Source organism: Mauremys reevesii, linkage group 10 (assembly GCF_016161935.1).
Source record: "Mauremys reevesii isolate NIE-2019 linkage group 10, ASM1616193v1, whole genome shotgun sequence".
NCBI classification, from domain to species: Eukaryota; Metazoa; Chordata; order Testudines; family Geoemydidae; genus Mauremys; species Mauremys reevesii.
In genome coordinates this window covers 48,035,460-48,051,006 of record NC_052632.1, presented here as the reverse complement: position 1 = coordinate 48,051,006, position 15,547 = coordinate 48,035,460, and the positions used below count along the sequence as shown (strand labels likewise).

Below are 15,547 nucleotides of genomic sequence, written 5' to 3'. Positions count from 1 at the left end.
TAGAACAAAGCCCAGTGAGAATGGTCCTGACATTTCCCTAGGAATATTTTCCCAATTAAAATCAAGCAAAGTGTTTTGAACTTTAGCCACTTTAAATCTAGGGTTTGGTTTAGGAAACAGGCTTCATGTTAAGAAAACTGTGCAGGATAAATTACTCAAACTCCAACCTACACAGGAGTGGAGGAGGTAAAATTTCTTCTTCCATAACTGCAAGTTCTATTCCAAGTGAACCTTTGCTAAATTAAATGCAAGATCTAGAGGACTAGTTAACAAGGAAGAAGTCTCCTACTTCTGCAGAAGGTACTGATTTGAATTTTGATAAGGCTCTGCATGACTCAGGCACTGCTGGACCCATTCTCATAAAATGGAGAAAAAAAAAAAGGGCCTTGCTTCCCTCGAGTTTTGACTCTCAGGGAACAGCTCACTGTGGTGTCCTAGGGGTTGGTCCTTTAACAGACCAGAGCTATCTACTATTTGAGGCCTTCTCATGTCATTGCAAAGTGTGTCTTAACTAAACTGTTTTCTGTATGCATAGACAGAGCTAGACATGCTCAGTTCAGCACTCACTTTACTGCTGCTCCTGTACTCATGGGATTAGGATTAGCTGATGCCTTAATTATGATTGGACATTCATTCTTTTTCCTTAAAAATTTATTGAAGTATTAAAAATCTCTCTAAATTTGGACATTAAAAAAGTAAGATTAATAATAGCTGCCTGAGGCCCAACCTGTCCCTCTGCACTGACTTGGTGCTTGAGCTTTAACAGTTTTGCTTATACATAACAAATGAATCATCTTGGTATGACCCAAGCAGACTACAACAGCAGGCTGTCCATTACTGAAGTATTTGACTTTCTGCCCTTAACAAGCCTAGATCAGGTAGCTGGCTGCTGTAGCAATGGCCAGGCTTCCTCACAGCTATATGTGAATGTTGCCAGTTTACATAGTAAGCCATCAGGGATCCTCGACTTCATCAGCTACATCCTCTTCCACCTCCTTATTGTCTTCCATGCTGTTGTGGCGAATTCGTTCTGGGGCAGGGTTCCGGTTCCAGGGGATGCCCAGCCCTCTGTGAACTGCCTCAATGGTCCGTTCATTCACATAGTAGGTCAGGTTTACACATGGAATTCTTTTCCGCATCTCTTCCAAGTATTTATAGGCCTAGGGGTAATAGATGGTAGGGTATCAGGCATGGGCTGTGTTCTTGTTATTCACATATCACAGCAGCATGGCATAAAGCATCTAGATATGTTGCATTCAGATACAGTTTGCTAGGCTCAGACCTCCCAGCCTATTCAAACTGAGTTACCAGTGCAGGGCTGGCTTACCAGCTCCCTTCAGCTACCTGTGGGGTTTGTCCAATATTGGTATTAGCACAGAGGGTGCTGCAGTCTCAGTTCAGGCATCACACTAAACTGTTCAGTGTTGTTGGGGATTCCTAGGAGGCCTGTGAGATGACCCTCTAGAAGGACTAGAGCCTTCCAGGTTAGATGAGTGATGGATACTCACCAGCTCTTTCCAAGATTAAAAAAAAAATCAAGGAACCAGGGCCTTCACTAACCCCTAAACTTTTAGTAAGCCCTGGAACTTTTGCTTGTTTTTGCAGGAGAGCAATAACATAGAAACCAATCACTAGAATGATGAGTGTTTTGAATAAAAGCTGTGATTAGCACTGAAAACCAAAGGAAGGGATGACACGGATTTTCCAATCCCAGCCCTCTGTCCAATGCCTTGATACCTGAAGCACTGTCAAGGCTACAGATGTCACACTTTGGTTTCAGTTCTTGTGAGGGTACCCAAATTTGTCAGACCCACTTTTTAAAAAAAAATAATAGTGAAATAGAGCATTCCTGAAACAAAATATGTAAAATTGACAAGAATGTCAATTTCATTGCTCCATGGCTGAGCCTGCCAGCCCCAGAGCTCTGGCTGGAAGCAAGGTTCTTGGGGCTGCTAGGGTCCAGGGCAGCCCTGCCATTCAGATTAGTCCAGGGTCAAGGACTTTCAGGCTGCCCTACTTTCGAGCTGGGTGCCAGCTGGCTCCAGGAGGTTGGAAGCCCTAGGATGTCTGGCCCTGGAACAGTCTGCATCATAGAGCTGCCCCAGACTCTGGGAGCCAGTCTTAGGACTTACAGGTTCCAGCTACAGTCAGGGCTGTCAGACTCTCTGCTGCAGAGCTGTCAATTCCAGAACACTAGCAGGTTTCCAGTGGATGGATGTGTAACATTACACATTCCATTACACACAGAAACCTGTTACTGGTTCAGGAGAAGTTTGATCAAATCTGTACTAGACTTGGCAAAATGTTTTGCCCAGCGACTCATCATTTTTCAGCTAAGAACATAAGAATGGCCATACTGGGTCAGACCAAAGGTCAATCTAGCCCAGTATCCTTTCTACCGACTGGCCAGTGCCAGGTGCGCAAGAGGGAATGAACAGACCAGGTAATCATCAAGTGATCCATCCCCTGTCACCCATTTCCAGCTTCTGGCTAAGCTTCATCAGAAAATTTCTGAGTGGCTCTAGTCAAGACAGCTTGTAATAAACAGCATCTGACGAAAGCTCATGCTCCAATACATCTGTTAGTCTATAAGGTGCCACAGGACTCTTTGCTGCTTTTACAGATCCAGACTAACACGGCTACCCCTCTGATACCTGTAATAAAGGGAGAGCATGATGCTCAGCACCTGGCTGGTCCAGAACAGCAGGTTACTTTTAGCCCAAGGCTTGTAATCCTGTGCCATTCTGCATTCTGCTGTTTGGCACTTCCTGCTCTGAACAAATGACTCATCACTTCCCAGATGGCTACAAGTTAATGATTTCCCATTTTTTCTGGGCCAGCCAGGTGGCTGTTGGAGGTGCAGTGGAATTGACCAGAAATGACCTACTGCTCCTCCCTCTCTATTAATGGGAATGGTTACAAGTATCCCAGGAGCCACCTCTGTATATGTTACTCTCCAAGTCTGTAAAGTAAATTTCTCCCACCACAGATTAAAAATGGATTCAGTCTTGCTGTTCCTTCGGCATACCCTACACTGGGATCAAAACTGCAAGCACCACACAGTGATATTTCAGCTATCTTACAGGGCAAAGGTCAACATAAATACTCCAAGGGTAACTATCTACTTTGGCACCTCTACACTTGCAAAGGTTGAGAGTGTACAACAGTGAGCTGCATTCCCTAGGGATGAAAACAGATTGTACGCTCCTTAGGGCTTCCTTTGGCTTCCTCTATACAGTGCCAGGAACATGAATGATGCCCAAATAATAACTTACCATCTGGAATTCCTCGACCTGTAAGTAATGTTCAACCAGAAAGCCCAAGACATCACCTAGGCGGATGGTACTGTCAAGGTCTGGCTCATCTAGGAGAAGCTCACACTGCCTGATTGCCTCTTTGGGGTCCTCAGAGTAAACTCTAGTGAAAGAACAGGTTGAAACTGTAAATATCCCATGGGGGGAGGAGACAGCTTCTCCTTTATTGCATCTGGCTCTCAGCTGAACCACAGTTTGAGACCTGTGTATGCCCCATAGCCTCCCTTCTGTAAGATAGACATCCTCATAGTATCTTAGTTCCAACTGGGGGGGTAGGCAGAGGCTTCATAAATCATCAGATGGGGCACTCGCCTCAAGGCTACCTTTACCTTTTACTCAAAAGTCAACCCTACACCCATATGGTTCCCTGAGGCCAAAAGTCTCATGAGTGCTTTCAGAAGTAAGTCTCCTGCATGGGACTGTGTTGCTGCTAAAGCAGAGAACTTTCCTCGGATACAGATTTTCATATACATTGTGTGCTCTGAGCAATGCAAATTACCTTCGAGCTTGGATGAATCGCTTCACCAAAGCCATCTTGCTTTGAAAAAGTGCCAGTTTGCTCTCCTGCTCTACAGGGCTTCTCGTCTTTGCCTTTGACAGGCACTTGAATGCCTCAGTCAGTGCTCCCTGTGCTTTCTCATAGTTCTGGTATTCGTCGATCTCCACCTACAGAGAGAAAAATAAGAGAAGTGTCCTGTTCCCAGCTGTCACAAACCAAACTCCTCTGAGAATGGACAGGGCCATACCTGAGCACAGGCATCATAAAAGCCAGCTAAGAGGTCAAGGGCCTTTCCCTTGGTATAGAAGCTAATGATGTTCTTCATAATCTCTGGGTCTCTTCGCCAATCCAGTGACTGTAGGTAGTTGGCTGCCATGATATAAATCTCCCTCTGTCTGGAGACTCCAGCAAAAAACACTATTTTCTCCGTGTCGCCAGACTTCAGCAGTGCTCTCATTGCCTGCAAACAGAGGGGAGAACAATCATTACTGTTAGCAATGTAGAAACATGAGGAAGCAAGCAACCAGGCAGAGATGGATAGAAACTCCTTCTGGATACCCTCTCTACAAACTAAGGTACAATTCTGCTGCTTCTACCAAAACACTCTCCCACAGCAGAATCCCAAGGGCGGATGCCAGTCTTCTGAGCACTTATGTCCCTACCTTGGAGAGTGAACAGGGAGATCTCATGCTGACAGCAAACCCTGTGGAAGAGAGGGGACCTGCAGGGTTTGAGCTCTGAGAACAGGCAACTCCGGGTGGGCTGGCAAGTATTATTTAACATGAGTATTTTTGTCTTAAATCAACTCGTGGTATCCCTGACATTAGTCCCTCAAATCAATCATTTTACCTGCAGATTAGAAGTGTATTTTGGAGCTCCACACCTGCCAATGCCAAGGGGTTCAAACGTTAGTACTGTAGTTTCTCCCCACCTATGTAGACTCACCTTCAGCTTGTTTCCTGCTTGAGTGTATTTCTTGGTTGCCATGTGGTAATTGCCTTGCCGCATGCAGCAATCAGCAACCTGTTCCAGCAGTTCTTTCCTAGACTCTTCAGAGAGCTCCTTTGAGTCCTTAGAGACAGTCATCTTCTCAGCCATCTCCTCTGTGATGGTCAGGTTCTGATTCAAGCAAAGCTCCAGGGCTTCATGGTACTGGTGAAGAGTGAGAGAGCAATGAACTGCTGCTAACTAAATGTTCTGCACCAGAAGGACCTCAACCACATTTAGCCGGCTAGAATTCAAGTCTCTGAGCATGCTACAACTTTTTAGCCTTTTCCAACTGTGCGAATGGGTGCATCTGAACTCTGCAAAGGCCAGATGATTAGGACTCAGACAAGCTGTGCTGCAGAATCTTAACTTCAGAGATGGCCCTGAACCAAAACCCTGCAGCTGAAGAGCCTGATCTTTGAGGTGACTCTGAATCTGAAAGACTAGGCTAGGCCATAGCTTTATCAGGGGCTGAGCCAAAACCCTGCATCAGGGAACTCTGAGAATTCAAAATCCAGATAGAAATTCTGCAACTAGGGATTTGTTGCAGTGTGGGGAGAGCCCACAATGCAACCCAGCTCACTCCTGAGCTCTGCTCTTCTACAGTCACATACTGTAGAGTTCCCAGGAACACTGCAAAGGCTTTACCTTTTTGGCTGCTAACAGCAACTCCACGGCCTTCTCGTGCTGGGCATGTTCAATGAAGAAGTCAGAGCAGCGTGCCAGCAGGGCTGGGTCTGACTTCTCATCCAGGTCCTCGGCAATCAGCTGCAGGGCACCAAACTGCTGTGTGGCAAAAGCCAGCTCTAGTGCTTTGGAAAAGTGTCCTGCCTGCAAAACCAGAGACAGCCATTTTAGTTTTTCCCTCTCTTGTACTGATTGCATACAGGTCCCAAGGCAACAAGCCATTAGGAAAGAGACGCCAGATTTCTGCAGCAGAGCTCTGGCAAAATCAGCAGCTGCTGTGCCTCCAGTCCTTTCCTTCTTGATCAGCAGGCTCTGTATGAAGGTCTCCATTAGTTACTAAGACCAATGAACCCAACCTGAGGTGCAGAGAAACAAACAGTAGCCCTTCCCAGCTCCCGTGACCTACGTGCCTGACATTCTGCTGCAGAGCTACCACACTATAAATTCAGAGAGTGGGGACCTACTGGATGTCCAGAGACTCAGAGGATTGTCTGTATTCTGCCTCTAGTACAGCACTTGGTGCAGAACTTGTCTGCTCAATTTCAGCAGGCAGACAGAGGAAAGGAGGCTTGCACAGCTAAGTAGCAACCCCTATTAGTTGATATATAAAATGCCCTGGTTGCCTGTGCTGGGAGTCTCCTGCAGTGATGCAGCGCCTTCCCTACCAATACTGTCTTGTAGTGAATGCGGGCTGATGTATTGGCATTGGACAAATGCAGCTGGAGGCTACAAAGTACAAGAGTGAGTTCATCTCCCAGACATCATCTGAAATGTGATGTATGTCACAACTGAAGTGAAATAGGTGGACTCAATCAAGTCCCCTGGGAACACATATTGATATTACCAAAGCCATCACTCAGTTTGATACTGATTAAAGATTAAATATGATGAAATTTAATAAGGACAAATGCAAAGTACTCCACGTAGGAAGGAACAATCAGTTGCACAATACAAAATGACTACCTAGGAAGGAGTACTGTAGAAATGGATCTGGGGGTCATAGAGGATCACAAGCTAAATATGAGTCAACAATGTAACACCGTTGCCCCTCCATCCCCCCGAAAAAAGCAAACATAATTTTGGCATGTATTAGCAGGAGTGTTGTAAGCAAGACACTGGAAGTCATTCTTCCACTCTACTCCACTCTGATAGGGCCTCAACTGGAGTATTGTGTCCAGTTCTGGGTGCCACATTTCAGGAAAGGTGGACAAATTGGAAAAAGTCAACAGCAACAAAAATGATTAAAGGTCAATAAAGCATAACCTATGAAGGAAGATTGAAAAAACTGGGTTTGTTTAGGATGGAGAAAAGAAGACTGAGGGGGGGCATGATAACAGCTTTCAAGTATATAAAAGGTTGTTACAAGGACGAGGGTGAAAAATTGTTCTTGTTAACCTCTGACGATAGGACAAGAATTAATGGGCTTAAATTGCAACAAGGGAGGTTTAGGGTGGACATTAGGAAAAACTGCCTATGGGGTAGTTAGGCACTGGAATAAATTGTCTAGGGAGGTTGTGAATTTCCATCACTGGAGGTTTTTAAGAAGAGGTTAGACAAACACCTGTCAGGGATGGTCTAGTAAGTTATTAGGTAGTCCTGCCTTGATTGCAGGGGACTGGACTAGATGACCTCTTAAGATCCCTTTCCATCCTACACTTTTATGATTCTATTATTAGAACAGCAAGTACTGCTGCAGGTCAGTTTGAGAGGCACTGGCAGAGCTGTAGAGGGGCCCCAGGAATGGATTAACAAGGGGTGCTGCACATCAGGATTGGATTGACCGGAATGGATACAGATAATCAGCTGATTTGGTAGCTGTCCACTGTAGTGTCTTGGTCTCAACTGAAAGCTTTATACTTTGCTGAGTCAGAGTTACCTTGTGGTACAACATGACTGCTCTGTCCATTTGTTCCCCCTTCTCTTCATAATAGCAGGCTGCCTCTATCATGTCTTCTGGGGAACTCAGCAGAGCCAGATTCATCAGCTGGTCATCCAGATTGTTCTCCTACTCAAAAGTAAAGATCCATCTTCAAGCAAATACTCTATCTATGATTACTTCCAGCACAGCAGACTTCATAGTGTCATTAATTACCTACCCTACAGTTTTATATTGCCACCCATCACCACTGTATCGGACCACCTTCCATATAAAATCTATAGCAACAGCAAAGTCCCTAGTGAACTTCATGGAGTTTCTGGTCTTCCCTGTTGTGGGGTCAAAACTCTGCTTAGGGTAGGATTTTTGGTTTGTTTGTTGTTGATTTGTTTATTTCAGGAGAGGTTTTTTTTGGGGGGGAAGGGGGGTACTTGGGCTTTAAAGGGATGTCAGTATTGTGAGTGTCGCATTACAGACCCCTTCTCTCCTAGAAGGTGTGGGTAGAAACCAATATCATCAACTACACGGTTATATAAGCAAGCTGTATGTCATACTTTACATAAGGAGAAGGCCCACGGTAATCTCACAGGTTGGCTACATTTCCTGATGTACATGGCCTGAGAGATGCCATTGGTAGTGAGCTCTTTGCACTCAGGTGTACATGCTGTCATACCTTACACAAGCGGATGGCATTGTTAAATGCCTGGGCCCTAGTGTAGAAGTGCACAGCCTGCTTGATTTCGTCCTGGCTCTCATACTGGCGGGCCAGGTGATAGGATGCTGCCCAGTTTCCTGTTTCATTCGCTATTTCAGCAGCCTGAAAAGAGAGCCAGACCCTTCACATCATGCCCAGATTAAACACAAGAACGTGGACTCTTCTGGGAGCAGTGGGAAGTAGGCTGTCTTACCTTCTGGATGTTGCCCTGAAAGCAGTAAACACGGACCAGGGAGAAATAATCCTGAGCTAACTCATAGTATCTTAGTGCAGATTCCATATCTGACTGGCTCTCCAGATACTGTGCCCACCATTTCCACAAGCTCCTAGAAAAGAAACAAAATAAGTGATGATGATGGTAATTAATCATTGGAACACACTACCAGGGGAAGTGGTGGATTTTCTCTCTCTTGAAGTCTTCAAATCAAGACTGGCTACCATTCAAGAAGATGTGCAAAGTCAAACACAAGTCATGGAGCTCAATACAGGGGAAACTGGATGAAAGTCTCTGGCCTGTGTTACTCAGCTCTCTCAGTCACAACTCTAGCAGCACTAGCTCGCCAACACAATACAGTGGGGCCCCTTCTAATGAACAAGATTCCTGACCAAAGCAGACAAATGAACAAACTTCCAGCACTGCATGGTATAATGCATTAGCAAAAGTGTTCCCTACTAGCATGTTTCCTCGCTATTGAATTAACCTGGAACGCCTGGCAGGAAAGTGTTAAAACAAATACTTTCAAACCTGAAACTCCCCCTCAGGATACCACTCCTTCACACACTTCAGGTAAGGAAGGATGTAACATGGCACTAACTTATCTTTCATCTTGTTGACATAGATCTCCAAGGCTTGTAAATCTTCAGAGAGCATCCTGGGCACCTCAAACCTATGTGTGTCCGATTTCTCATAGCTGTGTAGAAAAAGGGCACATTAGATGGTGGATATCTGTGCTTTGTGGCAAACCGCTCAACTGCTATGTTAATCCATTTTATTTTAGTTCTTTAGTCTCTAGAATTAACAACAATACTAATAATACTCTGTCCTAATAGAGTACTTTTCATGAACTGCAGGAACAGTGCTGGCCTCCGAGTACGCCAAAGTGCGGCTGAGATACAGGGGCGGCTCCAGGCCCCAGCACGCCAAGCGCGTGCTTGGGGCGGCATGCCACGGGGGGCGCTCTGCCGGTCGCCGGGAGGGCGGCAGGCGGCTCCGGTGGACCTCCCGCAGGCATGCCTGTGGAGGGTCCGCTGGTCCCGCGGCTTCGTTGGAGCATCCGCAGGCGTGCCTGCGGGAGGTCCACCGGAGGCGTGGGACCAGCGGACCCTCCGCAGGCACGTCTGCAGGAGGTCCATCAGAGCCACGGGACTGGCGACCGGCAGAGCGCCCCCTGCGGCGTGCCGCCGTGCTTGGGGCGGCGAAATGGCTAGAGCCACCCCTGCTGAGATAAGACCAAGGTGTGGAGATCACTGAGATAAAAATGGGTGCAGAAAAATAAAAAATCTTATTTGGGCCAAAGAGCCAACATGCACATCGAAGCACCCAAAATACCTATCACAGCTGTACCAGGAATGATTGGGAGGCTGGGTAAGAGATGGTAAAGGATATTCAATACAGATCTTGTCTCCTCACCTCTCCTCACCTCATACACAAGTCTTCATATTGCCTGCTCATCTCCACTGCAATCTCCTCTCTCTAACCCACAGTTGGAAAGTTGCTCCTTTAACTATACTAACCTTTCTCCCCTCCTTCTTCCCCATTAATTGAATCACATCTTCTGCTCACATCGCCTCACACACAAAACTCTTCTTTACTCCTGAGCTAGAGCATGTCGTGACCTTACACAATAAGGGAACCATGCATAAAATAAAATTTAAACCAGTATGATGCATTCTAAAAACAACAACTTCCCCAGGACCTCAGCAGCCACTGAAAATAATTCTAGGTGCCACATAAGCATCAGGTTCATAACTCATGAGAAAATGTATCCCTGGGGTGCCAGGTAGGTAAAGAACTCTCCAACACAAGGGCTTATGCATACAACAAGGTGCAAAAGGGAAGGCTGGTCTAGTGGTTAAAAGCATAGGATTTGGAGACAGGAAATCCAAGTTCTAGTCTTGACTTCACTGTTGACAAGTCAGTTAACCTCTCTGTGTCTCAGTTTCCCCCACTGCCAGGTTTATTTCAATAATAGTTTGAGATCCTCAGATGAAAGGTGGCAGAAAAGGGGAAAAACTGGTTATCTGCCAGTAGCAGGCACCCTCCAGACAGCCCTACCAATTTTGCCTCTGCTGTCCAAAGCAGCGTGCTAAAACTCGGGATTTCTTGTGTTCAGAACTAAGCTCTAGGTGCTCGGCCTTTTCTGCAGGAAGCTGCTTACTAGTTGAGTGCAAGATTGCACTCTGCAGTGGCCTCCAGGTGTTTGGCATAGTTGTAGTATGTGGTGCGCAGGTGAACCCGATCATGAGCCTCAGCTACTTCCATAGCTTTCTGCCACTGGTCAGAAGCCTGGTAGAACATGTTCAGGAGGTCGTAGCGCTTGCAATTCTTGTACAGCCGCTCTGCATCTTCCTGAAAGGAGAGCGAACAAACAGTGAAAAGTTATCTGGATTTGATGAGTACTTTACAGGGATTATAGCTAAGCAGTAATGAGTGATAGCTTTCTGATTGCCTTCTATGATGAGATATCTGGCTCTGTGGATATGGGGAAAGCAGGGGATGTCTTGACTTTAGCAAAGCTTTTGATACGGTCTCCCACAGTATTCTTGCCAGCAAGTTTAAAAAGTATGGATTGGAAGAATCATAGAATATCAGGGTTGGAAGGGATCTCAGGAGGTCATCCAGTCCAACCCCCTGCTCAAAGCAGGACTAATCCCTAACTAAATGGACTATAAGGTGGATAGAAAGCTGGCTAGATCATTGGGCTCAACGGATAGTGATCAACAGCTCAATGTCAAGTTGGCAGCCCCAGGGGTCGGTCCTGGGACCGGTTTTGTTCAACATCTTCATTAATGATCTGAATGATGGGATGGATATCACCTTCAGCAAGTTCACGGATGACACTATGCTGGGGGGGAGAGGTGGATAGGGTCCAGAGTGACCTAGACAAATTGGAGGATTGGGCCAAAAGAAATCTGATGAGGTTAAACAAGGACAAGTGCAGAGTCCTGCACTTAGGATGGAAGAATCCCAGGCACTTCTACAGACTGGGGACTGACTGGCTAAGCAGCAGTTCCACAGAAAAGGACCTGGGGATTATAGTGGATGAGAAGCTGGATATGAGTCAACAGTGAGCTCTTGTTGCCAAGAAGGCTAACGACATACTGGGCTGCATTAGTAGGAGCATTGTCAGCAAATCGAGGGAAGTGATTATTCCCCTCTATTTGGCACTGGAGAGGCCACATCTGGAGCATTTCGTCCAGTTTTGGGCCCCCCATTACAAAAAGGATGTGGACAAATTGGAGAGTCCAACAGAGGGCAACAAAATGATTAGGGGGCTGGGGCACAGGAATTGCAAGGAGAGGCTGAGGCAACTGGGCTTATTTAGTCTGCAGAAGAGAAAAGTGAGGGGGGGATTTGATAGCAGCCTTCAACTACCTGGAGGGAGGTTCCAAAGAGGATGGAGCTAGGCTGTTCTCAGTGGTGGCAGATGACAGAACAAGAAGGAATAGTCTCAAGTTGCAATGGAGGAGGTCTCGGTTGCATATTAGGAAACACTATTTCACTAGGAGGGTGGTGAAGCACTGGAATGGGTTACCTAGGGAGGTGGTGGAATTTCCATCCTTAGAGGTTTTAAAGGCCCAGCTTGACAAAGCCCTGACTGGGATGATTTAGTTGGTGTTGGTCCTGCTTTGAGCAGGGGGTTGGCCTAGATGACCTCCTGAGGTCCCTTCCAACCCTAATATTCTATGATTCTATGATAGGTAGTGCACTTCTGAGCAGTTAATTACTCCAGACCACGGATTGCATTCCATAGTAAAAAGGATTAAGACAGAGGGATTTGGACCTACTAAATATACGTAGCCTGGAATATCAGCATTGTGATTGAGAAACTGGATGTTTATGTGAAAATAAAGAAAGCACTCAGATCACAGCATTTACTGGGTGATATTAACCAGGGGTGGGAGAGTCATAAAACTCTGGTGACACAACACTAATCCATTTGATAATGGAGGTTATCAAATGGCTCATATTGGAGTAACTTGCTGGCATAACCATTCTGGGCTGTGGTAGGAAAGACCCATTACCCCAGTTAAGGAGTTTGGGAGAGCTTTGCTAACTTTGTAGCTGTTTTCTCACCAACAAGGATTCAGCACTTAGAGATCCCTCTCACTCCACATTAGGTCCCTGAGACATGGATTATGTTCTTAGATTATTAATGCAGACCAAAACCTGATGACTCTAATTATGCCAAACTTCCATTTAGAGTTAGAGCCTTAAGATTTGGCCCATAGTGACACAAGCAATAAACAAATTTAAAACTGCTATTTTTAATCTTTGAGATGGACTCCTGTGACAAGGACTTTTCCTGCCCCACCCAACTGCTTTCCAGCTGAGCTCTGTGTACAATAATGGAGATACACTGTGGCAGGACAGAAGGAGAAATTTCTGTTTCCTCCTGATTCCCATTTCTTTTCAGAGAAGAATAAACCCTAGACATGGAAGAGGCCTGTTAGGTCCTACTCTAGACCCTCTCCTTGCTAATGTAGGATTGTTTTCTACAGAACATTTGCTAGTGTTTTTTCCTCCAGACTAATTTTAAATGTCCAAGCAAAGGGGCTTTCCCCACTTCCATTGAGCCTAATAAATCTCACTGTCATGAAGCTTTTTACAAATATCCAGCCTGAATTTTCCTAGTTACGCCTTTATACCACCCAGAACAATTCCTCCACCATTCATACCCTTCAAATATTTGTAGGTTGTTAGCACATTCTGATCTTAGCCAAATTCTATATATTCAACTCTTTCCTCTTGTATATGAATCCATTTCAGGATCCTAACAATTTGAGTTTCTTTTCTCTGAACTTCCTCCTATTAATTCATATTTTTTTGGCAATGAGATGCTTAAATTTGAAAGCAATATTCCAGCTGCAGTTGCACCATGATGTGTAGGCAGACCATGAAATCAAAGCTCCAAGATGTGGTGCCTCTGAAAACCGCGCCCCAAATTGCAATTTCTTATCTAATTTGTGGTCTCCTATGAACCTTGGGTTGTGTTAGCTGTGCTGCTTTCCAGCTTTCTACTCCCCACTGAGTATGATTTTCCTAGATGTATTAACTTGTATTTTTCCAAGATATATCTTCTTTTCATTTTCTACCCATGTTTTTAACCTCTTGGACCCTTTATTATTTCTGCCCTCCCAGGTATTTGCAATGCTTCTCAATTTAGTATCATCTGTGAATTTTGTTAAAACGCTGTTTAGTCCTTCTTATACAGATTGTTAAGGGAGACATTAAATAAGAGCTAACCTGGTACCAGAACATGGCTGCTTATCATTACCCTTACTTTACAGTCCTCCAGCTAGTTTTCAGTCCACATGACAATGTGACTCTCAAAGCCAGTTTAGGTCCCAATTTTACTGGTGGAGTAAAGATACTATTCAAAGGGCTTGTCTAAACTCTCATAAAAGGTGTCCAAAGGGCAAGTTGTATTTTAACATGCCTTAGCTGATGGAGGGTGAACTGTTGGCTACTTGCTAGGTTTCTCCTCTACCACCTAACACATGTTAAAATACAACTTACCTTTTCTACACTCCAGTTTGAAAACATGAGTTAAAATGTTTTAGCTAATCCATTTTAAGAAGACACCATTTATTTTAGCCTAGACAAGTCCAGAGTGATTAAGGACAGCAGAATCAAGCCCTAAAGTTTGTGAGACAGCATATCAAATGTTCCACAACAGTCCAAATATACATTACCTAAATAATATTTTCCTCATCTGGTATTTTTAATGCTATATATGTTTTTTTAAAACAATCATGTTTGCCTGGGAAGATTCATTTGTTATAAACCTATGCTGTTTATGTCTCATTATTCTGTAATCTCTAGAGGTCTAATTCAGCCATTCTCACTCATACTGAGTAGTGCCCATAATGCTGACTGTAGAACAAGGTCCTACTCAAGGTGAGTAAGTGGCAGAACTGGGCCCTATATGTTTAGAAGGTGAACTCCACCCCCATTATGATTTGTTTCAGTATTTCAATAGCGGTAGAAGATTGACTTCCAAGAAAATAACTGTCAGAATTGCCCCTCTTTACTTTTTAGAAAATTAGTATTGCATTTACTTTTCTCCAAGATTTTTGCACCCTGCCCAGGCTTTGCAAAAATACTTGTCATTAGTTACATTGTCTTCACACGCGAGGACACATGCATATCTCCCTCAGATTGCTGACTGAGTCTGGACTTTGCTTATTACTAGAAAATGGGCAAGTTGCCACAGTAAGCCCTACCAGCATGCCCAGCTGAATCGCCAACATGGCCACTCTGGCTTCCACCTCTGGTTCTTGTTCCGCCTCCCTTAATGCCTTAGCTCCTCTGGCATGACCCATGTTTCCGAGGCAAACTTTGGCAACATCCAGCCTCTGCGTCTTCACACACATGCGAGCCATATTCTCCCAGACTGCCTTGCTACAAGAAATGAGAAGGCAAAGGGGATTTGTTATCCTGAAGAACCTCCCCACACGATAGAAACAGGGATGGGATTCGCTGGAGAAAAGCTTTCTCCAGTACAAGGACAGTCCTCAATGTACGCAGAGAATTTGAAAGAGGCAGTGCAGTGAGAGGGGAAAGAAGCAGTCTGTTAGAACTTTTATACTTACTGTATATAGGCAAACAGATACACTATAAGAAGAGCTTGCACACACTTGCTGTGTGGGGACTAAGAGAAATAAAGATGGGCTTCAGACACAAAGATCAGTGCAAGAGCTGAGCTTTCACCAAGTTAAGGGGGGACTGAGAACTAGGATTTTGTTTCAGACTCATCTCTAAACAGAAGCAATTATATTTATACAGACATTTATTATGCAGCCTCTGGGTGGATTTGCATCATTTAAAATGTGAAAATTAATGATAATGGCTACAACTGGTAGCAATAGTCTCCATCCAGGTACTGCCTATCATTTAAAAACAATCTACACAAAAAGGACAGTTACCTGTTCCTTGAGATGTGTTGCTCAGGTGTATTCCACAGTAGGTGTGCGTGCTCACTATGTCACCGGTGCCAGAAGTTTTTCCCTTAGCAGTACCCGTAGTGGGGGGGGGGAGCACCGCTGCGACCCCTAGAGTGGCGCCTCTATATCACTTTATAAGGGGAGCTGCGCACTCCCCCCACCCTCAGTTCCTTCTTGCCAGACAACGCCGACAGAGGGGAAGGAGGGCAGGATGTGGAATACACCTGAGCAACACATCTCGAAGAATGCCAGTTACGGAACAGGTAATTGTCCTTTCTTCTTCGAGTGATTGCTCATGTGTA

The 15,547-nt window shown here is 45.0% G+C and overlaps 1 protein-coding gene across 7 annotated transcripts in view; it reads right to left on the bottom strand.

The window, feature by feature from the left end:
- Positions 1–387: 387 nt before the first annotated feature.
- Positions 388–15,547, bottom strand: part of IFT140 (intraflagellar transport 140) — a 261,963-nt gene continuing 246,803 nt past the window's right edge. For 2 of the 7 annotated variants that reach the window (XM_039490905.1, XM_039490903.1), the window contains 12 exons: positions 14,526–14,703; positions 10,457–10,647; positions 8,894–8,989; positions 8,272–8,404; positions 8,037–8,180; positions 7,364–7,492; positions 5,449–5,631; positions 4,759–4,965; positions 4,061–4,273; positions 3,814–3,980; positions 3,276–3,417; positions 391–1,160 (listed from right to left, as the gene is read on the bottom strand). In XM_039490905.1, coding sequence (XP_039346839.1) covers positions 954–1,160; positions 3,276–3,417; positions 3,814–3,980; positions 4,061–4,273; positions 4,759–4,965; positions 5,449–5,631; positions 7,364–7,492; positions 8,037–8,180; positions 8,272–8,404; positions 8,894–8,989; positions 10,457–10,647; positions 14,526–14,703 — 1,990 coding nt within the window. In that variant the 3' untranslated portion in view covers positions 391–953. Of the gene's footprint in view, positions 1,161–3,275; positions 3,418–3,813; positions 3,981–4,060; positions 4,274–4,758; positions 4,966–5,448; positions 5,632–7,363; positions 7,493–8,036; positions 8,181–8,271; positions 8,405–8,893; positions 8,990–10,456; positions 10,648–14,525; positions 14,704–15,547 lie in introns of all 7 variants that reach the window. The other 5 variants (XM_039490907.1, XM_039490906.1, XM_039490901.1 and 2 more) reach the window with 4 other exon arrangements.